The sequence below is a fragment of the Somniosus microcephalus genome, chromosome 17 (assembly GCF_052327205.1).
Source record: "Somniosus microcephalus isolate GS21.2 chromosome 17, FLI_Smic_1.0, whole genome shotgun sequence".
Classification (NCBI taxonomy): Eukaryota; Metazoa; Chordata; class Chondrichthyes; order Squaliformes; family Somniosidae; genus Somniosus; species Somniosus microcephalus.
Window position 1 is genome coordinate 76,408,116 of NC_141003.1, and position 27,295 is coordinate 76,435,410.

Consider the following 27,295-nt stretch of genomic DNA (forward strand, 5'->3'; position numbering starts at 1 on the left):
AAACCGTAGACTTATTCATATTAGATAGACTAAGATCAACAACAACAACTTGCATTTATACAGCGCCTTTAACCGACGTTCCCGTTAAGCTGCACGGCTGCACAGCGGTCTGGAGATCCCACGCAGGCCGCTCACTGACTTTTAAATGGGGGGGGGGGAGCGCATGCGCGGAAATTTGAATGAGTCGCCCAGCCACTTAAAGGGGCCGCGCACCCCAAAAAAAAATTAGAGGGAACATTGCCTTTAACGTGGTAAAATGTCTCAAGGCGCTTCACAGGAGCATTATCAAACAAAATTTGACACCGAGCCACACGAGGAGATATTAGGGCAGATGACAAGAGGTAGGTTTTAAAGGGGCATCTTAAAAGGAGAGAGAGAGAGGTAGAGAGGCGGAGAGGTTTAGGGAGGGAATGGTGGAAGAAGAAAAGCGCAGACTTACAAAACAACCGGCATCAATGCACTGCCATTCGACCTCAGAGCTACACTGATCCTGCTGCCTTTGTTGATCAGTTTTCCTTTCCAAGGATAGTACTGCACTGCTAAACATAAACGGTCGAGGTTAAAGCAAATTCAGATGCCTGAAAACAAGAGCTTCATGCATACAGGTCAACCACCTGTACATCACACCCCTATAACAGTCCAGGCTGCCACAAGGGATGCTGGAACCGAAACACAAAAAGGAATATACCGTCTACTCCCGATAATTCAGATTCGTTTTTAAGTTTAAATTTGAAATAATTAAAATTAAGCAATGCAAGTAACGCAGCAGTGGCTTAAAAAATTGATATTTGAGGGAAAAAAAATCAAATTACGTTGAAACTACAACATGGAAACAGGTTCGCTTGGCCCAACCAATCCGTGCTGGACTTTATCCCCCGCACAAACATCCTAATTCCATGTGCCCACCCTGTTCCCCTGTGCCTTTCTCCCGGTTTTTCCTTCAACCACAGTTAGCCGATGCTTAAAAAGCAGACATGGTTTCTGCTCCAGTCACCAACTCCGGCAGCGCATTCCACAGCCTCACAGCTCTCGGCATAAAATGTTTCTCCTGTTCTCTGTCCTAAGTCTCTTAACATTAAACCCTGAAGAAAAAAAATACTCTCTTATCTAGATCTCCTGGTTCTAGACCCCCTCAACCACTGGAACAGTCTGCTCCCATCTACTCTGTCCCATCGCTTCATCATTTGAAACATCTCCATCAAAATCACCCCATAAACCCGTCCAACAAAAAAAAGCCACAATTTTTCCAAGTCTTTCTTTGCATTTGTATTTCCCCGCATCAGGCAACAGCCTAGCGAGTCTGTGCTGTATTCTCTCGGTGTGGAGATGCCGGAGTTGGACTGGGGTGGACAAATGTAAGAAGCCACACAACACCAGGTTATAGTCCAACAGCTTTATTTGAAATCACAAGCTTTCGGAGCGCTGCTCCTTTGTCACCTGACGAAGGAGCAGCGCTCCGAAAGCTTGTGATTTCAAATAAAGCTGTTGGACTATAACCTGGTGTTGTGTGACTTCTTACATCTGTATTCTCTCAACATCCTTCCCATCGTGTGGAGCCCAAAGCTGCAAATAAGCTCCAACTTTATAAAGATTCGGCAGACTCTCATATTCTATACCTCTAGACAGAAAACCCAGTATTTCGTTAGCTTTTTTCTTTTAAAAATGGCCTATCCACTTGGGGTGCTGCTTTTAATGTCTTGTGAACCTGAAGCCCCAAACCCCTCTGCTCTCCCACATCACCCAACCTCCCCGATTCAACGTATAATTATTACTTTAAAAAAAAATAAAGCAAAAACGGTGCCACCTCACATGTGAATTCCGTCTGCCACTTTTCTGCTCGTTCCATTTTATCAACAGCCCCTTGCAGCTTCCTCTGTTCCGCAGAATTACTGTACTCCTCGCTTTAGTAAATTTTCTGCAAATTTGAATGCCACTCCCTCTGGCCAAATCTCTAAATAATTGTGAACAGAAGCAGTTCCAGAGCAGAACCCAATACAAAAGCAAAATACCGCGGATGCTGGAAATCTGAAATAGAAACAGAAAATGCTGGAAACACTCAGCAGGTCAGGCAGCGTCTGCGGAGAGTGAAACAGAGTCAATGTTTCAGGTCGACGGCCCTTTGTCAGAACTGGAAATAGTTAGAGATGTAACAGATTTTAAGCAGGGGTGCAGGGGTAGGGAAAGGAGGGGTGGGGGGAGGAAAGAACAAAAGGGAAGGTCTGTGATAGGGTGGGGAAGGCAGGAGAGATTAAATGACACAAGGGATGATATTACAAAACAAAAGGAGATGGTGAGTTAACGTTTCAGGTCTGGGACCCTTCATCAGAGCTGGAAAAAGCTGGAGATGTAACAGATATTAAGCAGGTGCAGAGACAGGGGGGGGGGGGGGGGTTAGGAGGAGAGGAAGGAATTGAAAGAACATCCTGTACCTTTGTAAGAGGCAGGAAAGATAAAATGTTGCAAATGGGAGTGGCAAAAATCATACAGCATGAAAAATGGGGGCAGAGGTTATTATCTGAAATTGTTGAACTCGATGTTGAGTCCGGCAGGCTGTAAAGTGCCCAATCGAAAGATGAGGTGCTGTTCCTCGAGCTTACGTTGAGCTTCATTGGAACAATGTAACAGGCCGAGGACAGAGAGATCAGAGTGGGAGTGAAGCGGAGAATTAAAGTGACAGGCGACCGGAAGCTCAGGGTCACCCTTACGGACTGAACGGAGGTGTTCCGCAAAGCTTCCGGTCGCCTGTCACTTTAATTCTCCGCTTCACTCCCACTCTGACCTCTCCGTCCTCGGCCTATTACATTGTTCCAACGAAGCTCAACGTAAGCTCGAGGAACAGCACCTCATCTTTCGATTGGGCACTTTGCAGCCTTCTGGACTCAACATTGAGTTCAACAATTTCAGATAATTATCCCTGCCCCCATTTTTCATGCTGTATGATTTTTGCCACTCCCATTTGCAACATTTTATCTTTCCTGCCTCTTACAAAAGTACAGGATGTTCTTCAATTCCTTCCTCCCCTCCTAACCCCTTCCCTTCCCCCCCCCCCGTCTCTGCACCTGCTTAATATCCGTTACATTTCCAGCTTTTTCCAGTTCTGATGAAGGGTCCCAGACCTGAAGCATTAACTCTGTTTCTCTCTCCACGGATGCTGCCTGGCCTGCTGAGTATTTCCAGCATTTTCTGTTGTTATTTCAGATTTCCAGTATCCGCAGTATTTTGCTATTATAAAAGGAGATGGTATTGGGACAAGTAAAGAAACAAAAGATGAGTCTAGAAAGAGGTGTAAATGGGAATGGCAGAATCATCAACAGCTGCCATGTGAAAAAATGGGGACAGAGGTTACGGTCTGAAATTGTTGAACTCAATGTTGAGCCCAGAAGGCTGCAAAATGTCCAATCGAAAGATGAGGTGCTGTTCCTCGAGTTTACGTTGGAACAGTGTAAGAGGCCGAGTACGGAGAGGTCAGAGTGGGAGAGGAGAATTAAAAAGTGACAGGCGACTGGAAGCACGGGGTCAGCCTTATGGACTGAACGGAGGTGTTCACCCAATCTGCGTTTAGTCTCCCCAATGTAGAGGAGACCTTTTGTCATTCAATCTCTCCTGCCTTCCGCCCTATCACAGACCTTCCCTTTTGTTCTTTCCTCCCCTCCCTGCCTCTGCACCTATTTAAAATCTGTTACATCTCTAACTTTTTCCAGTTCTGCCGAAAGGTCATCGACCTGAAACATTAACTCTGTTTCTCTCTCCACGAATGCTGCCTGACCTGCTGAGTATCTCCATAGAAACAGAAACATAGAAGATAGGAGCAGGAGTAGGCCATTCGGCCCCTCAAACCTGCTCCGCCATTCAATGCGATCATGGCTGATCATCCAAATTCAGTACCCTGTCCCTGCTTTCTCCCCATATCCCTTGATCCCCTTAGCCTTAATCTAACTCCTTCTTGAATATATTTAATGAATTGGCCTCAACTGTCTTCAGTGGTAGAGAATTCCACAGGTTCACCACTCTCTGGGTGAAGAAATTCCTCCTCATCTCAGTCCTAAATGGCTTACCCCTTACCCTTCCAGAACAGAACCCCATGGACACTTCTATCCACTTCCAACCTGCTCGGAGAAACTGCCCTTAACTGCTACTCTCCGTTTCCTCCCTTCTAACCAGTTTTAAAATCTAATTTGTTACCCTCCTCCTAATTCCACAGCCCTTTAATCTTCTTATATTAAGCAGCTCTGAATTAAGAGTAGACAGCGTGAGCAGTTGATCTTTTTTAGACTCTCCCCTTTAGCTAATTTGTAACAGATCAATAAAACAAAAATACATTACGATGACACTGGAATATTACATAATTTATATCCCTTTCATGATGTCAACAGTCATTCGTGAGCCACTGGATCTCGCCTACAAACTTTCAAATCTTATGTCAGATCGGAAACATATTCCAATTAAAAGCAAAATTCAAAAATGTGTGGTATGGGTAGACTAAAACACTTCTTTAACATAAAAACAGAAAATGCTGGAAATACTCAGCAGGTCAGGCAGCATCTGTGGAGAGAGAAACAGAGTTAACGTTTCAGGTTGATGACCTTTCGTCAGAACTGGAAAAAGTTAGAGATGGAACAGGTGCAGAGGCAGGGAAAGGAGGGAGGGGGGAAGGAAGGAACAAAAGGGAAGGTCTGTGATAGGGTGGAAGGCAGGAGAGATTAAATGACACAAGGGATGATATTACAAAACAAAAAGGAGATGGTAATGGGACAAGTGATTTGATAGAGGTGTACAAGATTATAACGGGTTTGGATAGGCTAGACGGGGAAAGGCTGTTCCCACTAGTTGATGGTACAAGGACTAGGGGACACAGATTTAAAGTTTTGGGCAAGAGATACAGAGGGGGGGGCGGAGGTGAGGAAAAACTTTTTTACGCAGAGAGTGGTGAGGACCTGGAACTCTCTGCCGACGGAAGTGGTGGAAGCGGAGACACTCAACTTTTTCAAGGAGAGACTAGAGGGAAATCAACTTGCAGGGCTACGGGGATAGAGCGGGGGAATGGGACTGACTGGATTGCTCGACAGAGAGCCGGCACGGACTCGATGGGCCGAATGGCCTCCTTCTGTGCCGTATGACTCGAAGTAAAGAAACAAAAAGGTGTGTCCAGAAGAGGTGTAAATGGGAATGGCAGAATCAACAGCTGCCATCTAGAAAAAAAACTGGGGCAGGGGTTATGGTCTGAAATTGCTGAACTCGATGTTGAGCCCAGGAGGGAGTAAAGTGCCTAATTGAAAGATGAGGTGCTGCTCCTCGAGGTTACAAAGCATTTTCTGTTTTTATTTCAGATTCCCAGCCTCTGCGGTATTTTGCTTTATTGCACTTCTTCCCAATATTGCACTCCTGAAATAAGGGACCACAGTAAGTCTAATGGCCCTGAATTGAATGGAGAAGCGTTTTACCTTGAATATCAGGAACAATCCTGGTAAAGAGAAAAGTGAGAAAAAAATATTTAGATAGTGTCACATGATTTTTTTTTTAAATGGGATCATCTGCACGTGCATCTTGAAACAAAAATGGCATAACTCTAAAAGGGGTAAGATAAGAGAACTTACATCTCAAACTCTCCCGACTTGGTCAGGATGCACTTGTTGTCACAGTACTGAAATGCTACAATGGCGTAGGGGTAAATCTGTCGAGGGCACTGCAGAATGTCACATTGTCCAAACCCGTACAAATAATACTGAAAAAGGGGAAATAAAGCTGTTCACCAACAGATTACAAACGCCATGAAGACTTTAGCCAAACGGGTCAGAATTACACATAAGCCAAGTGGCAATACTTATCCAAGAACAAAACTAAAATATCAGTCGCAAATCGGTAAAAAAAAAACATCCAGCTGAATCAGAACTAAATTTCTAGAGATAAAACTTTATTTAATTCTGGGGCAACTAAAAAGTGAATTCTGAGAGGGAGCGATGTCTGGATCATCCGTCAACCCGCTCATATCAGACAAATGCAAAAAAAAAACCCAACTTCACCTGTGTCAGTTCAAAGGCTTGAAAGTGGCTGGTTCTGGAAGAAACTTTATCAGTGTTTGTGGAAACGTGGCAGTTGTAACCAGCGGACGGACTGGTCAAATCCGCTGTGTAATTCTCAATCATAGATTTCACTCTACCCTGTTGAATAAACAAAGCAGCATTGGGTTCGCTCTTCATTAGGAACGTGTGGAAAGAAAACAACAAAAACAGGTTACTTTTTAATGCACAATCCTTCCTACAGAATTACACAATCGTGGATTTGTTCATTTTCGCAAGGGGGTTACCCAGGGGTAAAATTGGCGAGGGAATACCTTCAAATTTCACCCCCAGACTCCAGTCAATCAAGTAAAAATATACCAGGATCTGGCTGAGACAGTGGTAGAGGCAGAAACCCTCATTGCATTTAAGAAGTAGTTGGATGTGCACTTGAAGTGCCGAAACTTGCAGGGCTACGGACCAAGAGCTGGAAAGTGGGATTAAGCTGGATAGCTCTTTTTCAGCCGGCAGAGAAACGATGGGCCGAATGGCCTCCTTCTGTGCAGTAAATTTCTATGATTATAAAACCTACATCATTCAGCCCTGCCGTGCGACCAGCTGCACTCAACAGATGGCAGTGTTCCATACAGTAAAGCCTGCAGTGAGCTATATAACAGCAGTGAAATATGGCATGTTTGAATATGGTAGCATGTGTGGCATAAACACAGGATGCACTGAGCAATACTGAGGTGATATTTGGATGCAAGCAGAAAATTTTTATTTTTTTATTTTTTTAAAAAGCCGTGTCAGCTGGGGCTCAGTTGGTAGCACTCTGGCCTCAGAGTCAGAAGTCTGTGGGTTCAAGTCCCACTCCAGAAACTTGAGCACAAAAATCTAGGCTGACACTCCAGTGCAGTACTGAGGGAGTGCTGCGCTGTCGGAGGTGCTGTCTTTCAAGATGAGACATTAAACCGAGGCCCCGTCTGCTCTCTCAGGTGGACGTAAAAGATCCTATGGCACTATTTCGAAGAGTTATCCCCGGTGTCCTGGCCAATATTTATCCCTCAATCAACATTACTAAAACAGATTATCTGGTCATTATCTCATTGCTGTTTGTGGGAGCTTGCTGTGCGTAAATTGGCTGCCGCGTTTCCTACATTACAACAGTGACTACACTTCAAAACTACTGTACTTCACTGGCTGTAAAGCGCTTTGGGACATCCTGAGGTTGTGAAAGGTGCTATGCTAATGCAAGTCTTTTTTTAAATGTTAGAGTAGGTGAGGAAATCAGTATCCAATTTAGATGGATCTTCTGTGGACTACAGTGAATCATCACAAAGCAGCAAAAAGCAAATGGCTCCATTGCTATGGCTGTGCTTACAGGGATTATTCTAACTTGGTAGATTTAGATCTCTTGTTCATCGAGAAGGGTGCAGCTAATAAGGAAATGTTTGTTACATATAAACACACAATTTCCTCGGGGGCAAAGTTTAAGCAATGAAAGACAGCTTGTGCACATTAAGCAATGAATGAAACACATCCTGTTGCGCCAGTAGATCAAACAGAAGTATAAAATTCTCGCTTATGCACGATATCTGATGGGACAAATAATTCAACACTGCATACATACGAACATAAGAAATAGGAGCAGGATTAGGCCATTCGGCCCCTCGAGCCTGCTCCACCATTCAATAAGATCATGGCTGATCTTCTACTTCAACTCTACTTTCCCGCATTATCCCCCATATCCCTTGATTCCCTTAATATCCAAAAATCTATCGATCTGTGTCTTGAATATACTCAACGACTGAGCCGCCACAGCCCTCTGGGGTAGAGAATTCCAAAGATTCACCACCCTGAGAGTGCAGAAATTTCCCCTCATCTCAATCCTAAATTATTCTGAGACTGTGACCCTTAGTTCTAGACTCCCCAGCCTGGGGAAACATCCTCCCAGCATCTACCTTGTCAAGCCCCTTAAGAATTTTATACATTTCAATGAGATCACCTCTCAATCTTCTAAACTCTAAGGAATGTAGGTCTAGTGAACTCAATCTGTCCTCATAGGGCAATCCCCCCATCCCAGGAGTATAAACAGAGCACTGCATATCATATGATATTGTGGCATCGCTATCCATAGCAGCAGTGTCAGAAAGATCCAAGACCAGTTTTATTTTTTTTGTGGGATGGGGAGGAGCAAGTGGAATAAAAATAGAAAACTTGGGGGAAAAATTCAATTGTTTGCGCCTCCCGTTAACGCCTTAAGAGGGCGCTAATGGGGCGCAAAGCAACTAGCGCCCGGGCGCAGTGATGTTTGCGCCGCTCGCGAAATTAACTAGATATTTTGCGGCGGCGCTAAACGCTACCGCCACGATCTCCTGCGCCGGCAGATTGTGACATCTGTCAGTGGAGTGCGCAACGCCCCGGTAGCGCCCCGGACCGGGAATTGAGTGGCGCCCCCTGCCTTACCGCCTGCTGCTAGCGACGACAGGTTGAGGGGAGCGTTTTGCTGTCAGAAAGGGACTAGGGGAGCGCTATTTAAAGGCGACCGCTTCCTGCCTTTTTTTGTCGGTGACATTTTTGCACCACGCATTCTGAGAGAGAGAGAGAGAGAGAGAAAGAGAGAGAGAGAGAGACTTCTGGAGAGATTCAACGCTGTGTGAAGGAGTTTTGGGTACTGAGCAGCACTTGGCAGGTTGATTTTGATTTGCCCTTCCTTGTATCTATTTAGAAGAGACTGCGGGGGCTGTACTCTGAGCTCTTTCCCTGGTTCTCTCCATTGTTCTTTCTAGCAGATTTGTACAGGTCTCTTCAGGCCGAGATTCAAGGCTACAATGAACAGGATGTGGATGGAGAGCAAGATCAACCCTCCCCTTTAAGATAAAAACAGAAAATGCAGGAGAAACTCAGCAAGTCAAGCAGCATCTGTGAAGAGAGAAACAGAGTTAACGTTTCAGGTCAATGACCATTCGGCAGAACTCCCCTTTAAGAATTGGCCGGTGCCAGTGTGTCTGTGTTCCATTGCTGACTGACATCACATGAGCTTCTCCAGCGCTGTGAGGTAGCGCCTCACTCCTCGGCCTTTGCGCCTTACTCCTCGGCCTTTGCGCCTTAAGACAGGTGTGAAGCGCCTGATTTAGCGCACCAATCACCTCCAGGGGCGATAAAAGCCAAGTTTGCCGTCGGAGGCGATAATTAGCGCCAGGCGCTAAACTTTGCGTATGGCCGCTAATGGCGCCCCAAACAGGGCTATACCGACTTTCTCCCCACAAATATTTTAGTTCAATACGGTCAGGGAACTTCAAAGAAATAACACTTCTAGATCAAAATGAGAACATCTGGGTAAAATACAATCACTATCTTTTCTTTTACTTTACCTTAATTATTTTAAAAATGAGAATATAGCCGCACTTCCCATGGTACCATGGTGTGGGATGAAGGAAGTCTGAATATTTACAAAGATATACTCCTGTTGGACAAAAGGAAAAGGTGAAGTTACTTGGTTACTGTAGTAAACATCATTCAAAGCCTAAGGCCTAAAAATTTGTTAGCTTTGCGCCTCCCGTTGGCACTAACGGGGCGCAAAGCAACTAGCGCCCGCGCGTGGCGCCGCCAATGCCTCCTGCGAAATTCAGTGGGAGGTTAGCGGCGGCAGTAACCGTTAGCTCCCCACGGTGCTGCGCCGCCAGCGATGACGTCATCACCATGCGCAGCGCCCCGGCCGCGATCTTCGGTAGCGCCCCCTGACTGACCGCTGGATGCTATGTGCGACGGGGTCAGGGGGGCCTATCTGCGGCCGGGGCAGCGCTAATTAAAGGGAGGGTGCCGGGCGGCCATTTTTGTTGTTGGCCGCCTGCCAGCACCTGCCCCCTCTGCCGTCCCTGGCCGCCTCTGAAGCCCCCCGCGCAGAGTGCCGGCGCTCGGCCCCTCCACTTTAAGAAGGGGAGGAAGGCCTGCAGTACCGCGGCACGGTGCGACGTGCCGCAGCGCCATAGCGCTGCAATATTCACTCGCAGTGCCCAAGAGGGAGGCGGAGCATTTCCAGTAGCACCCCACTTTCCTCTTGGGGCGCTACCGATGAATTTCGACCGCAGGGTGTGCTAATTTTTTCTGGACGCTAAAAGTAGCGCCCGAAGTTAGCGCCCCAAAGGGGCGCGACTCAATTTTTCCCCCTAAATGTTTTACAAAAGCCAATGCCTTAGTTCTTAAGGGCGTTGCGAGAATGAGGAGCTTAAAGAAATTATTAGTAAAAAAAACAGTACTAGCAAAATTAATGGGACTACAAGTCGATAAATCCCAAGGACCGGATGACCTACATCCTAGGGTTTTGAAAGAGGTGGCCATTGGGATAGTGGACGCATTGGTTGTCATCTTCCAAAATTCTTTAGATTCTGGAACGGTTCCTGCAGATTGGAGGATAGCAAATGTAACCCCGCTATTTAAGAAAGGAGGGAGAAAGAAAGCGGGGAACTACAGATCTGTTAGCCTCACATCAGTAGTTGGGAAAATGCTGGAATCTATTATAAAGGATGCAATAACTGGGCACTTAGAAACTAATAATAAGATTGGGCAGAGTCAACATGGATTTATGAAAGGGAAGTCCTGTTTGACAAACCTATTGGAGTTCTTTGAGGATGTAACTAGTGGAGTAGACAAAGGGGAACCGGTAGATGTGGTGTATTTGGATTTTCTAAAGGCCTTCGATAAGGTCCCACACAAGAGGTTGGTGAACAAAATTAGAGCACATGGAATTGGGGGTAATATACTAGCATGGATTGAGAATTGGTTAACAGACAGAAAACAAAAAGAGTAAGGATAAACGGGTCTTTTTCAGGATGGCATGCTGTGACTAGTGGGGTACCGCAAGGATCGGTGCTTGGGCCCAGCTATTCACAATTTATTTCAATGATTTGGATGAGGGGACTAAATGTAACATTTCCAAATTTGCTGATGACACAAAGCTAGGTGGCAGTGTCAGTTGCGAAGAGGATGTGAAGAGGCTTCAAGGGGATCGCGACAGGCTCAGTGAGTGGGCGAGAACATGGCAGATGGAATATAATGTGGAAAAATGTGAAGTTATCCACTTTGGTAGAAAAAACAGAAAGGCAGAGTATTTCCTAAATGGTGAAAGATTGGGGAATGCAGATGCTCAAAGGCACCAGGGTGTCCTTGTACATGAGTCACTGAAAGCGAATGTGCAGGTGCAGCAAGCCATTAGGAAGGCAAATGGTATGCTGGCCTTCATTACAAGAGGATTTGAGTACAGGAGTAAAGAAGTCTTATTCCAATTACATAGGGCCTGGGTGAGACCACACCTGGAGTACTGTGTACAATTTTGGTCTCCTTACCCAAGGACGGATATACTTGCCATAGAGGGAGTGCAATGAAGGTTCACGAGATTGATTCCTGGGATGGCGGGACTGTCGTATGAGAATAGATTGAGTAAGCTAGGCCTGTATTCTCCTGAATTCAGACGAATGAGAGGGGATCTCATTGAAGCATACAAAATTATTACTGGGCTTGATGGGGTGGATGCTGGGAGAATGTTTCCCTTGGCTGGGGAGTCTAGAACCAGGGGCCACAGCCTCAGGATAAAGGGTAGGCCATTCAGGACTGAGATGAGAAGAAATTTCTTCAGAGGGTGGTGAATCTTTGGAATTCTCTACCCCAGAGGGCTGTGGAGGCTCAGTCATTGGGTATATTCAAAACAGAAGTCGATAGATTTCTGACTAGTAAGGGCATCAAGGGATATGGCGATAGGGCCGGTGAATGGAGTTGAGGCAGAAGATCAGCCATGATCTTACTGAATGGCGGAGCAGGCTCGAAGGGCCGAATGGCCTACTCCTGCTCCTATTTCTTATGTTATGTTAAGGCCTTGATATTACTCCCTGCAATTTTAGCATATTGTAATGTGGAGGACCAGGGAACATGAGTTTAAACTGTACAAGGGTAGGATTAGACTGGATGTTGGGCGGTGGTTCTTTTCCCAGAGTGTAGTGTAGTGAGCCTCTGGAATACAATGCCGGCTGGTGTGCTGGGTGCAGACTCTGCATTGCCTTCAATAGGGAGCTGGACCACTTCCTGACTGGGGCAGAGATCGCATCATCTAGAAGCAATGATCCCTCTGACTTGCGGTCTAAGTGCGCGGTCCCTTTAACGTTGCTGCGTGGCAGCGGATGGTGAGCGGCCTACGCCAGGCCTCACCATTGGTGCGCGGCCACGCACCTTGGTGGGTTGGGTGGGGGGGGGGGGGGGCGGGGGAAACCATTGTATAGAAGGCAAATGTCTTTATCGATAACATTTGGCCCATGTAATCTCTTGGACTGTTTTCTTGCGCCCGAGGGAGACGGAGGGGAACTTTCCTGAAGTATTTTCCCCCCCTTATTGGCCCTGGGGTTTTCCTCTTTCTTTGCCTCTCCCAGGAGATTACATTGTTGGGAGGAAACATAGGAAGTGTCTAGTCATGATGCTCTGGCCATCATGAGTGTGGCTTGATGGACCAGCTGGTCTTTTCCTGCCCATCAATTTCGTATGTATGTTGGTATAATCGTTTTGCCCATTATTTTAATATAGAGGCAACAACAGAAAATGCTGGAAATACTCAGCAGGCCAGGCAGCATCCGTGGAGAGAGAAACAGAGTTAACGTTTCAGGTCTGGGACCCTTCATCAGGTCCCAGACCTGAAACGTTAACTCTGTTTCTCTCTCCACGGATGCTGCCTGGCCTGCTGAGTATTTCCAGCATTTTCTGTTGTTATTTCAGATTTCCAGCATCCGCAGTATTTTGCTATTATATTTTAAATAGAGGCGTTTGGCTCAGTTTTACTGCTGCTGTCCCAGAATTGGCTATTTGCTGTGCCACTTCTCAGATGCTCGATGCCGCATATTCTAATATAAGTTTCCCAGCAAATGATTGCGTACATTTGTCACTGGGGGACGGGGGCCGCAATCAGGGCACACAACAGTCTAACTTATGGCATTCGTCGCCATTATCGGCGATGCAGAAAATTCCATGCCAACACAAGGTAAAAAAAAATAAGAGCTCAAATACAATCCTACTGTGCACTTTACAGCATTGTAGACAGCTTCCTCGACACCAGTTAATAATCTCAATGTAAACTAACTCCCCATTATTAGTTTACACTTCAGTCAACATACTGTTTAAAACTCTGGAATATTAAATGATTGAAATACCTAGTTTCTTTTCAACAGGACCCTTACTTAGCAAGTGTTAAACTACAAATTATCCACCAGAAAAAACAACACTGAGCAACAGTCTAATCCGCGCACAAGTTCTTCACATCATTTTAACCCAACTGTCCGAATGCAATAAAGTTGAACAGGAGAATTAAAACTGAAAAAGACAGTTTATTCAGCGAGTCTAGCCATCGATGCACAGCCGTGACTTAGATGCTAGGTAATTAAATGGTAAACTTTTATTTCTTGCTAAATGAAGGTGGAGCCATTTACTGGATGTAAAATTATTGCGCCTCTCTGTGCTTTCAGCCATTCTGGTTAATTGCTGGTATGGTTTGCTGTTTTACTGTTTGTTCTGGTTAATTGCTGGTGTGGTTCGCTGTTTTAGTGTTTGTTCTGGTTAGTTGCTGGTGTGGTTCGCTGTTTTAGTGTTTGTTCTCCCGCCTTTGCTGACTCTTGCGTCAAACAACTCTGTGCATCTGGAGTTTTGGTCGCTTTTTCGCCATCTCCTTCGGGAGTTCCGTTCACAATCAACTAACTGTAGGTGGAGGAGGACATTCTGAAGCTGATCTTTGTACGGCTGTACGAGCCCAGCCTGCCCAGTTATGGATACAAATATAGCTTAGAAATTCGACCAGGCACGACAGGGGTATCTCCACGTGCGAGTCAGAGATAGGGCTGCAACACTGTAAGCTCCAATTATCCAAGCTATACTCCCTGCAAGGGAGTCTTCCACTGCGAACGTGACATTGCGGAATGGCCCCTCAACGGTCTACTTCAGGAACTGAATCGACTAGGTCGTTCCCCGGCACATTGTTCAGGGAAGTGTGCTAAATTTGCGTTGCATTCCTTAAATCCTCCTTCCCAAAGGGAGTCTATGCTCATCTCAGAGGGAGGAGCTTCCAGTGAAAATTGGGGACTACGTCAGTGCAGGGAGTGGTTAGTTATAATTCTTCTACAGTGCGACGGGCGGGGAGGGAGGAGAAGGAAGATTTTCTGCTATCTCTAGCTTGGGACATTTACACTTGGCTTCCAATACTGGAGGGAATAACCTGAACAGTGCCTAATACCAGTTCAGAGATACTTTCCTGAGATCTCCCAGCAGAGAGGTTCTGTGCTACTGAACATTCTACACGCTCCAAAATTGGAGGGATCCTAACAAACGTGTCCAACCTTGGATATGTGATACAAAGCAGTGTGTAAGATTATCTTAAGGTATAAAGTACTCAATGATTTACTTAACAGACTGGCACACCCAGCTAAGGTATGCATACAGGCACTTGCAATGCAGTTCAAAGTTTAATAAGATTGCAGGGACCAGCTTAATAATTAAACTGATTGTCTTTTGTGCAAATCCTAACTTTATGGCCAAAGGCAGGCATCAACTTGCAGCACAAACCAGATGTTTCACATGGTTTCTGAATGACACGCTTATTTTTCGAACATATTCACGTTTCTGAAAGGATCAAAGGGAAGCATACTGGCTTACTTCCAATAAAAGCAACTTCCCACTTCCTGCAATAGAACAGGCGCTCTAATGCAACCAACATGTGCATCTACTTTACTTTGTATACATATTGCATAACAAAAAAAATTAAAATACCCTTCAGTGGATCTCCTAGAGTTGTAATGTTACTGCCGCCGATCTGCAATCCTTCTTGACAGACAGTTTTTGCCTAGAACAGTAAAACAAAAATCAAACGGCATCGAGAAAAAGGAAACCAAAATCAAATATATATTATAGCAAGTAAACCCACATAAACTCTAGTCTCTCTCTCTCTTGCGATACATAATTTTCTTCCTCTTTCTCAGGCTATCCGAATTAAGAGCACAAGGTCATAAGAAATAGGATCAAGAGTAGGCCATTCAGCCCCTTGAGCCTGCTCCGCCATTCAATAAAATCATGGCTGATCTTCTACCTCAACTCCACCTTCCTGCACTATCCCCATATTCCTTGGTTCCATGAGTATCTAAAAATCTATCAATCTCAGTCTTGAATATACTCAAGGACTGAGCCTCCACAGCCCTCTGGAGTAAAGAATTCCCAGATTCACCACCCTCTGAGTGAAGAAATTTCTCCTCATCCCAGTCATAAATGGCCGACCCCTCATTCTGATGCTGTGACCCCTGGTTCTAGACCCCCAGGCAGGGGAAACATCCTCCCAGCATCTACCCTGTCAAGCCCTGTAAGAATTTTATATGTTTCAATGAGATCACCTCTCATTCTTATAAACACTAGGAAATATAGGCCTAGTCTACTCAATGTCTCCTCATAGGGCAATTCACCAGTCTGGTGAACCTTTGTTGCACTCCCTCTAAGGCAAGTATATCCTTCCTTAGGTAAGGAGGCCAAAACTGTAGACAATACTCCTGGCACTTGTGTAGCTCGAATGTCACTTGCCACTTATCAGCCCAAGCCTGAATGTCGTCCAGGTCTTGCCTCATTCGGGTATGGACTGCTTCATAATCTGAGGCGTTGCGAATGGCACTGAACACTGTGCAATCATCAGCGAACATCCCCACTTCTGACCTTATGATGGAGGGAAGGTCATTGATGAAGGAGCTGAAGATGATTGGGCCTAGGACACTGCCCTGAAGAACTCCTGCAACGATGTTCTGGGGCTGTGATGATTGACCTCCAACAATTACAACCATCTTCCTTTGTGATAGGCATGACTCCAGCCAGTGGAGCGTTTTCCCCAATTCCCATTGACTTCAATTTTACTAGGCTGCTTGATGCCACACTCGGTCAAATGCTGCCTTGATGTCAAGGGCAGTCACTCTCACCTCACCTCTGGAATTCAGCTCTTTAGTCCATGTTTGGACCAAGGCTGTAATGAGGTCTGGAGCCGAATGGTCCTGGCAGAACCCAAACTGAGCATCGGTGAGCAGGTTATTGATGAATAAGTGGCGCTTGATAGCACTATCGATGACACCTTCCATCACTTTGCTGATGATTTAAAGTAGGCTGATGGGACAGTAATTGGACAGATTGGACTTGTCCTGCTTTTTGTGGACAGGACATGCCTGGGCAGTTTTTCCACATTGTCAGATAGATGCCAGTGCTGTAGCTGTACTGGAACAGCTTGGCTAGAGGCGCGGCTATTTCTGGAGCACAAGTCTACAGCTCGACAGCCGGGGTGTTGTCGGGGCCCACAGCCTTTGCTATATCCAGTGGGCTCAGCTGTTTCTTGATATCATGTGGAGTGAATCAAATTGGCTGAAGACTGGCTTCTGTGATGGTGGGGACCTCAGGAGGGGGTGATATAGATCATCCACTCAGCACTTCTAGCTGAAGAATGTTGCAAACGCTTCAGCCTTTTCTTTTACACTCACGTGCTGGGCTCCACCATCATTGAGGATGAGGATATTCATGGAGCCTCCTCCTCCCGTTAGTTGTTTAATGGTCCACCACCATTCAAGACTGGATGTGGCAGGACTGATAGCTCTGATCTGATCCGTTGATTGTGGGATCGCTTAGCCTCGTCTATAGCATGCTGCTTCCGCTGTTTCGCATGCATGTAGTCCTGTGTTGCAGCTTCCCCGGGTTGGCACCTCATTTTTAGGTACGCCTGGTGCTGCTCCTGGCATGCTCTTCTACACTCCTTATTGAACCAGGGTTGGTCCCCTGGCTTGGTGGTAATGATAGAGTGAGGGATATGCCGGGCCATGAGGTTACAGATTGTGGTGGAATACAATTCTGCTGCTGCTGATGGCCCACAGCCCCTCATGGATGCCCAGTTTTGAGCTGCTAGATCTGTTCTGAATCTATCCCATTTAGCACGGTGGTAGTGCCACACAACACGATGGAGGCTGTCCTCAGTGTGAAGACGGGATTTTGTTCCCCACAATGACTGTGTGGTGGTCACTGCTACGAATGCTGTCATGGACAGATGCATCTGTGACAGGTAGATTGGCGCGGACAAGGTCAAGTAGGTTTTTCCCTCGTGTTGGTACTCTCGCCACCTGTCGCAGGCCCAGACTGGCAGTTATGTCCTTCAGGACTCGGCCAGCTCGGTCAGTAGTGGTGCTACCGAGCCACTCTTGGTGATGGACATTGAAGTCCCTCACCCAGAGTACATTCTGTGCCCTTGCTACTCTCAGTGCTTCTTCCAAGTGGTGTTCAACATGGAGGAGTACTGATTCATCAGCTGAGGGAGGGCAGTAGGTGGTAATCAGCAGGAGGTTTCCTTGTCCATGCTTGACCTGAAACTATGAGACTTCATGGGGTCCGGAGTTAATGTTGAGGACTCCCAGGGCTACTCCCTCCCGACTGTATACCACTGTGCTGCCACCTCTGGTGGGTCTGTCCTGCCAGTGGGACAGGACATACCCAGGGATGGTGATGAAGGAATCTGGGACATTGGCTGAAAGTTATGATTCTGTGAGTATAACTATGTCAGGCTGTTGCTTGACTAGTCTGTGGGACAGCTCTCCCAATTTTGGCCAGATGTTAGTGAGGAGGACTTTGCAGGGTTGACTGGACTGCGTGTGCCATTGTCTTATCCAAATGGCAGAGACTCTAAACAAACATTTTGTATCTGCCTTTACGGTAGAAGACACCAATAACATCACAATAATGGATAATCAAGGAGCCACATGGAGGGGGGGAACTATAGACAATCACTATCACTAAGGAAATAGTACTTGGTAAAATAATGGGACTAAAAGACGACAAGTCCCCTGGACCAGATGGCCTGCATCCCAGGTCTTAAAAGAAGTGGCTGCAGAGATAGTGGATGCATAGGTTGCAATATACCAAAATTCCCTGGACTCTGGAGAGGTCCCAGCGGATTGGAAAACCGCAAATGTAACACACACACCTATTTAAGAAAGGAGGGAGACAGAAAGCAGGAAACTATAGACCAGTTAGCCTAACATCTGTCGCTGGGAAAATGCTGGAGTCCTTCATTAAGGAAGCAGTAGCGGGGCATTTGGAAAATCATAATGCAGTCAGGCAGAGTCAGCATGGTTTTATGAAAGGAAAATCATGTTTAACAAACTTGCTGGAGTTCTTTGAGGAGGTAACGAGCAGGGTGGACAAAGGTGAACCAGTGGATGTGGTGTATTTGGATTTCCAGAAGGCATTCGATAAGGTACCACATAAAAGGTTACTGCATAAAATAAGAGCTCATGGAATTGGGGGCAATATATTAGCATGGATAGAGAATTGGCTAACTAACAGAAAGCAGAGAGTCGGGATAAATGGGTCATTTTCCCATTCGCAAACGGTAACTAGTGGGGTGCCACAGGGATCGGTGCTGGGCCCCAACTATTTACAATCTACATGAATGACTTGGATGAAGGGACCGAGTGTAATGTAGCCAAGTTTGCAGATGATACAAAGATGGGTGGGAAAGCAAGTTGTGCAGAGGACTCTCAGAATCTGCAAAGGGATATAGACAGGCTAAGTGAGTGGGCAAACATTTGGCAGATGGAGTATAATGTGGGAAAGTGCGAGGTTATCCACTTTGGCAGGAAAAATAAAAAAGCAAATTATTATTTAAATGGAGAGAGATTACAAAATGCTACAGTTCAGAGGGACCTGGGGGTCCTTGTGCATGAAACACAAAAAGTTAGCATGCAGGTACAACAAGTAATCAAAAAGGCAAATGGAATGTTGGCCTTTATTGCAAGGGGGTTGGAGTATAAAAGCAGGGAAGTCCTGCTACAACTGTACAGGGTATTGGTGAGACCGCACCTTGAGTACTGTGTACAGTCTTGGTCTCCTTATTTAAGGAAGGATATACTTGCATTGGAGGCAGTTCAGAGACGATTCACTCGGTTAATTCCAGAGATGAGGGGGTTGACTTATAAAGAAAGGTTTCAACAGAGTGCCGCGAGTTGGGTGAGTCAGGGATGCTTAACTGGTTGCTAAAATCAAACTTTTGTTTGTTTCACATTTACTGTCTACTGTTTAAAATCTAAATTTCCCAGCTTTAAGCAGGGTTATAAAGGGATAGACAAGGCCTATAATTCAGAGCAGCTGAAGGCAGTTAATTAGGGAAACTAGATTAAACTGGTTCTCCTGTAGCTGGGCTCAGCAAGTCTCCTTTGTTTCAGGGCGATTTTGCACTGAGTGCGGTTTCAACAGAGTGCTGCGAGTTGGGTGAGTCAGGGAGTCTGGTGAGGAGTGGAAGGAGGAGCTCCCTTGCTTCACCTTTGTTTTTCCTAACTTTTCACCCTGTAGGAAGAGGCTGGTGTCAGGAGCAGCAGGAGAGTACAGCGAGTATTTAAACTCACTTTCGCAGGTTTTTTCAGAGGCTTACCAATCTCGCAGGCCGGCGGCGGTGTTCCAAAGCCACGTCACGATTCAAAGTGACGTGGGCAAGAGGAAGCAGCTGATTGGGTGAGTACGGCCAGGTGAGTATTTTTACTACTCTATAGTTTGACAGTTAAGGTTAATAGTTTAGAAACACTTAATTTTTGTGGTTATACTTTCTAAGGTCTGTTGTGTAGCGGGGAGTGCTAGTAAACAAGGGCCCTGGAGTAGATCACTTAATTGTAGTGTAATTAGTGGTATTGATTTGATTTAATTTAAATTAATTAAAGGGTGCGTCATGGCAGCACAGCTCGGCCCCGTGGCATGCTCCTCCTGCACTATGTGGGAAATCAGGGACACTTCCTGTGTCCCCGACGACCATGTGTGCGGGAAGTGTATCCAGCTGCAGCTACTGGCAGACCGCATTGCGGCGCTGGAGCTGCGAATGGATTCCTTATTGGAGCATTCGCGATGCTTAGGACATCATGGATAGCACGTTTGTTCAGTTGGTCACACCGCAGGTAAAGGCTGCACAGGCAGGAAGGGAATGGGTGACCGCCAGGCAGAGTAGTAAGCGCAGGCAGGTAGTGCAGGGGTCCCCTGTGGCCATCCCCCTCTCAAACAGATATACCGTTTCGGATATTGTTGAGGGAGATGGCTTATCGGGGGAAGGCAGCAGCAGCCAACTTCCTGGCACCATGGGTGGTTCTGCTGCACAGGATGGGAGGAAATAGAGAGGGAGAGCTATAGCGATAGGGGATTCTATTGTAAGGGGAATAGATAGGCGTTTCTGCGGCTGCAAACGAGACCCCAGAATGGTATGTTGCCTCCCTGGTGCAAGGGTCAAGGATGTCTCGGAGCGGCTGCAGGGCATTCTGGAGGGGGAGGGTGAACAGTCAGTTGTCGTGGTGCATATGGGTACCAATGATATCGGTAAAAAAACAGGATGAGGTCCTAAAAGCTGAATATAAGGAGTTAGGAGGTAAATTAAAAAATAGGACCTCAAAAGGTAGTAATCTCAGGATTGCTACCAGTGCCACGTGCTAGTCAGAGTAGAAATAGAAGGATATTTCAGGTGACTACATGGCTAGAGGAATGGTGCAAGGGGGAGGGATTCAAATTCCTGGGACATTGGAACCGGTTCTGGGGGAGGTGGGACCAGTACAAAATGGACGGTTTGCACCTGGGCAGGATCGGGGCTGATGTCCTAGGGGGAGTGTTTGCTAGTGCTGTTGGGGAGGGTTTAAACTAAAATGGCAGGGGGTTGGGAACTTGTGCAGGGCGACAGAGGAAAGGGAAGCAAGGATAGAAGCAAAAGACAGGAAGGAGAAAAGCAAAAGTGGCAGAGAAATCAAGGGTGTAAATCAAACATGGCCACAGTAAATAATAATTCTAAAAGGTCCAAGAGTGTTAAAAAAACAAGCCTGAAGGCTTTGTGTCTTAATGCGAGGAGCATTCGTAATAAGGTGGATGAATTAGCTGCGCAAATAGATGTAAACGGATGATATAACTGGGATTACGGAGACACGGCTCCAGGATGACCAAGGCAGGGAATTCAACATCCAGGGGTGTTCAATATTCAGGAAGGACAAGCAAAAAGGAAAAGGAGATGGGGTAGCATTGCTGGTTAAAGAGGAGATTAACACAATAGTAAGGAAGGATATTAGCTCTGATGATGTGGAAACTGTATGGGTAGAGCTGAGAAATACCAAGGGGCAGAAAAAGTTAGTGGGAGTTGTATACAGACCCCCAAACAGTAATGCTGAGGTTGGGGATGGCATTAAACGGGAAATTAGAGACGCGTGCAATAAGGGCACAGCAGTTATCATGGGTGACTTTAATCTACATATAGATTGGGCTAACCAAATTAGTAACAATACTGTGGAGGAAGAATTCCTAGAGTGTATACGGGATGGTTTCCTGGACCAATATGTCAAGGAACCAACTAGAGATCAGGCCATCTTAGACTGGGTATTAAGTAATGAGAAAGGATTAATTAGCAATCTTATTCTGTGAGGCCCCTTGGGGAGGAGCGATCATAATATGATAGAATTCTTCATTAAGATGGAGAGTGAATTAGCTGATTCAGAGACTTGGGTAATGAATTTAAATAAAGGAAACTACAATGGTATGAGGCGCGAGTTGGCTAGGATGGATTGGGGAATGTTACTTAAAGGGTTGACGGTGAATAGGCAATGGCAAACATTTAAAGATCACATGGATGAACTACAGAATTTGTTCATTCCTGTTTGGCATAAAAATAAAACAAAAAAGGTGACTCAACCGTGGCTCACAAGGGAAATTAGGGATAGCATAAGATCCAAGGAGAGGACATATAAATTGGCCAGAAAAAGCAGCAAACCTGAGGATTGGGAGCAGTTTAGGATTCAGCAAAGGAGGACAAAGGGATTAATTAAGAAGGGGAAAATAGAGTATGAGAGTAAGCTTGCAGGGAACATAAAAACTGACTGTAAAAGCATTTATAGATATGTGAAGAGAAAAAGATTGGTGAAGTCAAGTGTAGGTCCCTTGCAGTCAGAATCAGGGGAATTTATAATGGGGAACAAAGAAATGGCAGACCAATTAAATACATACTTTGGTTCTGTCTTCACAAAGGAGGACACAAATAAGCTCCCAGAGATGTCGGGGAACATAGGATCTAATGAGGGGGAAACTGAATGAAATCAGTATTTGTAGGGAAATGGTGTTAGGGAAATTGACGGGATTGGAGGCCGATAAAGCCCCAGGGCCTGATAATAAGAACATAAGAAGTAGGAGCAGGAGTAGGCCATACGGCCCCTCGGGCCTGCTCCGCCATTCAATAGGATCATGGCTGATCCGAACCTAGACTCGCGTCCACTTCCCTGCCCGCTCCCCGTAACCCCTAATTCCCTTATCAGCTAGGAAACTGTCCATCTCCGTATTAAATGTAATTAATGTCGCAGCTTCCACAGCTCTCTGAGGTAGCAAATTCCATAGATTTACTACCCTCTGAGTGAAGAAGTTTCTCCTCATCTCAGTTTTGAAACGGCAGCCCCTTATTTCTATAATCTACATCCTAGGGTACTTAAGGAAGTGGCCCTAGAAATAGTAGATGTATTGCTGGTCATCTTCCAAAATTCGAGAGACTCTGGAACAGTTCCCATGGATTGGAGGGTAGCTAATGTAACCCCACTATTTAAAAAAGGTGGTAGAGAGAAAACAGGGAATTATAGACCGGTAAGCCTGACATCGGTAGTGGGGAAAATGCTAGAGTCCATTATAAAAGATGTAATAGCAGAGCACTTGGAAAACAGCGACAGGATCGGACAAAGTCAACATGGATTTACAAAAGGTAAATCATGCTTGACTAATCTACTGGAATTTTTTGAGGATGTAACTGGTAGAATAGATAAGGGAGAGCCAGTAGATGTGGTTATTTGGACTTTCAAAAGGCTTTCGATAAGGTCCCGCATAAGAGATTAGCGTGCAAAGTTAAAGCACATGGGATTGGGGGTAAGGTACTGACTTGGATAGAGAACTGGTTGGCAGACAGAAAGCAAAGAGTTGGAATAAATGGGTCTTTTTCCAAGTGGCAGGCAGTGACTAGTGGGGTACCGCAGGGATCGGTGCCAAGACCCCTGTTATTTACCATATATATTAATGATCTAGACGAGGGAACTAGATGTAATATCTCCAAGTTTGCAGATAACACAAAGCTGGGTGGGCGTGTGTGCTGTGAGGAGGATGCAGAGAAACTCCAGTACGATTTGGACAGGTTGGGTGATTGGGCAGATGCATGGCAGATGCAGTATAATGTGGATAAATGTGAGGTTATCCACTTTGGCGGCAAAAACAGGAAGGCAGATTATCTGAATGGCAATAGATTCGGAAAAGGGGAAGCGCAACGAGACCTGGGTGTCCTTGTGCACCAGTCGCTGAAGGTAAGCATACAGGTGCAGCAGGCGGCAAATGGTATGTTGGCCTTCATAGCAAGAGGATTAGAGTACAGGAGCAAGGATGTCTTGCTGCAGTTGTACAGGGCCTTGGTGAGACCATACCTTGAGTATTGTGTGCAGTTTTGGTCGCCTTATCTGAGGAATGATGTTCTTGCCATGGAGGGAGTGCAGCGAAGATTCACCAGACTGATACCTGGGATGGCAGGAATGATGTATAGAGAGAGATTGGGTCGATTGGGCTTGTATTCGCTAGAGTTTAGAAAAATGAGGGGGGATCTCATTGAAACTTATAAAATTCTAACAGGACTAGACAGACTAGATGCAGGAAGGACGTTCCCGATGGCGGGGGAGTCCAGAACCAGGGGTCACAGTCTAAGGATAAGGGGTAAGCCATTTAGGACTGAGATGAGGAGGAATTTCTTCACCCAGAGAGTGGTGAACCTGTGGAATTCTCTACCACACAGGGCAGTTGAGGCCAATTCATTAAATATATTCAAGAAGGAGTTAGATATATTTCTTAAGGCTAAAGGGATCAAGGGATATGGGGAGTAAGCAGGGACAGGGTACTGAATTTGGATGATCAGCCATGATCTCATTAAATGGCGGAACAGGCTCGAGGGGCCGAATGGCCTACTCCTATCTTCTATGTTTCTATGTTAAGTTCAACAGGTTGGGCCTATACTCATTGGAATTTAGAAGAATGAGAGGTGATCTTATTGAAACATATAAAGATACTGAGGGGGCTTGACAAGGTAGATGCAGAGAGGATGTTTCCCCTCGTGGAGAAATCTAGAACTCTGGGGCATAGTTTCAGAATAAAGGGTTGCCCTTTTAGAACTGAGATGAGGAGGAATTTCTTCTCTCAGAGGGTCGTAAATCTGTGGCATTCTCTGCCCCAGAGAGCCGTGGAGGCTGGGTCATTAAATACATTTAAGGTGGAGATAGAAAGATAGGGAGCGGGCAGGGAAGTGGCTTTGAGCCCAACATCAGCCATGATCTTATTGAAAGGCAGAGCAGGCTCGAGGGGCCACGTGGCCTATTCCTGCTTCTATTTCTTATGTTCTTACGTTTAAAGCTGGTGCCGAGGTCGATGCCGGGTGGTCGGTCCAGTTTTATTCTTTGTATTGTTTTTTGTAGTGGTTGTGTACAACAAAGGTGGCTTGCTAGGCCATTTCAGGGGGCAGTTAAGAGTCAACCACATTGCTGTGGTGCAATAAATCTTCAAAATATTTCTAATTTTCCCCCCATATAGGATTTTCTTTTTTTTTTACCTGATCTTCCGTTTCAAACAGTAAAAAAGCGAAGGACTCAGCAAGTTCCTCCTTATTATATCCTTTCTCCTCCATATCCAGTCGGCAGGCATTGTACTGCAATTAACAAATGAAATGTTACAATCTCCTCCAAATTACAAAAAAAAACAATTTGGATTTGACAAACACTAAACCAATATTAAATATGCCTTGTGAAACAGAAGGCAGAATCACGTGCTAATACAAGATCTTGGCCCATATTTTGCGGTCAGCGGCGAACAAACGGCGCTATACTGTTCATTACACCTCCACTTGCGCACAGACTTTGTATGGGCTTTTGCACAGGTGGTGTATGGGGATTAGAAATCCAAAACAACACGGTGCCCTCTACAGGGGATCTGGGACCTGTGTGAACAGGGCAAGCAACTGTGTGTTGCCTTAATCAGACTGAAGAATCCTTACATGAGACACGCAGAGTCTAAACCAGGAAGTGTAAGTTAGAATAGTGCATTCATTGCCGAATCATGTACAGAAAGTGAAATAAAGAGAGGGAAAGAAAGATGGGATTAAGCGAGAGAGATAAAAGAGACAGCAAGAAAAAAGTTTTAAATCTCCAACAGTAATTAAAATCTGAAGGAATGAGATTCCACGCCTGTAAAAGTTAGTTTTCAGGGCCAGAGAGGTTGTTTGGCAGTAATTAAGGCTCATCACACTGTTTAAAAAAAAAAAAAAAAAATTCACTAAGTTTGGAATGGACAAGCCCCAACTTTTTCTGGGATGTTTAGAGGGTATCTACTGTAAAGGAAAAAGCCATATTCCAAGAGATACACCATCCCATGAACAGATTTCTGATATTATCAAACCATGACATACTGGGTTTAAAAGTCTGGAAAGCCTCGGCGACACAGGCTGTGTCAATACAGGCTTCTGAGATAAGATGAAGTGTTAACACACAAGCTTTTGAAATGGGAATTGGTTAAAATACTAAAACAATGGCCCTATTGAAATAATAGTTTGGCGCTTCCAGAAGGTCTGGAGTTTGGGAGAAACACAATGGAATGACCCAAGTGTTAAAAACTTATACTTCGAACAGAATATTAAAAAACCATGTGCCTTTGTAAAAGTATCAAATGAAACAGGAAACACAATATAATATAACCAACTAAGATGGCTAGGAAAACACCCTAGTTGAAGTGTCTTTAATTTACATGTTGTAAATATGATACCAAAAGAACACTTTGATGATATGACTTCAATAGATGACACCATGCAATCACATGATTTTTGTATTGAAAATGGAATAGTTAGTAGACACAACGTCTGCTTTCAAACAGTTAAGCCAATATTAAGAATTGAATGGAAGACCTTCGATAAGAATGACATCAAAGAAATAAATCAGTTGTAGCCATTTTATGATAAGTTTGGAACACCTAAACAACAGACAGAAGTCTGCAAGCTAACAGTTGAATTGGCAGTAAGTATAAAGAAATGTCAACAGGAAGATGACTAGAGATAATTAGGTTACATCAGCAGAAAACTTCAAAGGCTAAACCACTAAAAAAAGGTATAAAAATAGAGCTTTTCAGATAGACAGACAGAAGTTGCTGGTGATGCGCTATTAATTACTCAAAAGACTGAGGTTAAGCGAGTAACTAACAGGCTTTTATTAACAAGAGAATGAAGGTGTGCCTCAAGTGGTCGACCAGTCCAGAATACAGAGGGACTGTGGAGCAGTCACCTTTATACCTGGACTCGTGGGAGGAGTCAGCCGAGGCATGTACAGACATGTACACAGTGGAATACAAACACCCACACAGGCAGGTATAACAGTGGTTTACCACATTCACCCCTTGTTTAAAAATGAGTCCGGCGGGGTGAAGTGTATTAAAAGTTTGTGTATTGGAGTCTCTCTGGAGGTCTTGTCTGCCGCTGTGATCGACGTGGCAACGGCAGGGGTAGTGAAGCTTCCGGCGTCGAGTCCCGCGTAGGCTGGGGCACTGGTGTGTAGTCCTCGTGGGTGTCGAGCGGGTCGCGGGGCCCAGGCGTGCCGTCTGCTGGGGTTGGATATTGGATTGTGGGGGGGGGGGGGGGTGGTAGTGGGTTACTGGGGCCCCCCGAGGGTGCGAGGTCTCGTATGGAGACTGTGTCCTCCCGCCCGTCCGGGTACGCAATGTAAGCATACTGGGGGTTGGCGTGGAGGAGGTCGATCCTCTCGACCAGGGGGTCCGTTTTATGGGTCCTCACGTGTCTTCTCAGTAGGACCGGCCCTGGGGACGTCAGCCATGGCGGTAGCGATGTCCCCGATGTGGACTTCCTTGGGAAGACAAACATTTTCTCATGAGGAGTGGCGTTAGTGGCAGTGCAGAGCAGTGACCGAATAGAGTGGAGCGCATCGGGGAGCACATCCTGCCAGCGGGAAGTCGGAAGGCCCCTAGACTTTAAGGCTAGGAGGGCGGCCTTCCAAACTGTCGCATTCTCTCTTTCCACCTGTCCGTTCCCCCGGGGGTTGTAACTGGTGGTCCTGCTTGTGGCAATACCCCTAGCGGGCAGGTACTGGCGGAGTTCGTCGCTCATAAACTATGAGCCCCGGTCGCTATGGATATAGCTGGGGAAACCGAACAGGGTGAAGAGGTCGTTCAGACATTTAATGACCGTG

At 45.7% G+C, this 27,295-nt stretch overlaps 1 protein-coding gene across 2 annotated transcripts in view; it reads right to left on the reverse strand.

Moving 5' to 3' along the window:
• Nucleotides 1–27,295, reverse strand: part of LOC147105870 (uncharacterized) — a 129,407-nt gene that overhangs the window by 64,604 nt on the left and 37,508 nt on the right. Inside the window, exons 3-9 of one of the 2 annotated variants that reach the window (XM_086010693.1) lie at nt 24,661–24,756; nt 14,793–14,865; nt 9,371–9,462; nt 6,021–6,158; nt 5,595–5,722; nt 5,442–5,461; nt 440–536 (exon numbers count right to left, since the gene is read on the reverse strand). In XM_086010693.1, the coding sequence (XP_085866819.1) occupies nt 440–536; nt 5,442–5,461; nt 5,595–5,722; nt 6,021–6,158; nt 9,371–9,462; nt 14,793–14,865; nt 24,661–24,756 (644 nt within the window). Of the gene's footprint in view, nt 1–439; nt 540–5,441; nt 5,462–5,594; nt 5,723–6,020; nt 6,159–9,370; nt 9,463–14,792; nt 14,866–24,660; nt 24,757–27,295 lie in introns of both variants that reach the window. The other variant, XM_086010692.1, reaches the window with a different exon arrangement.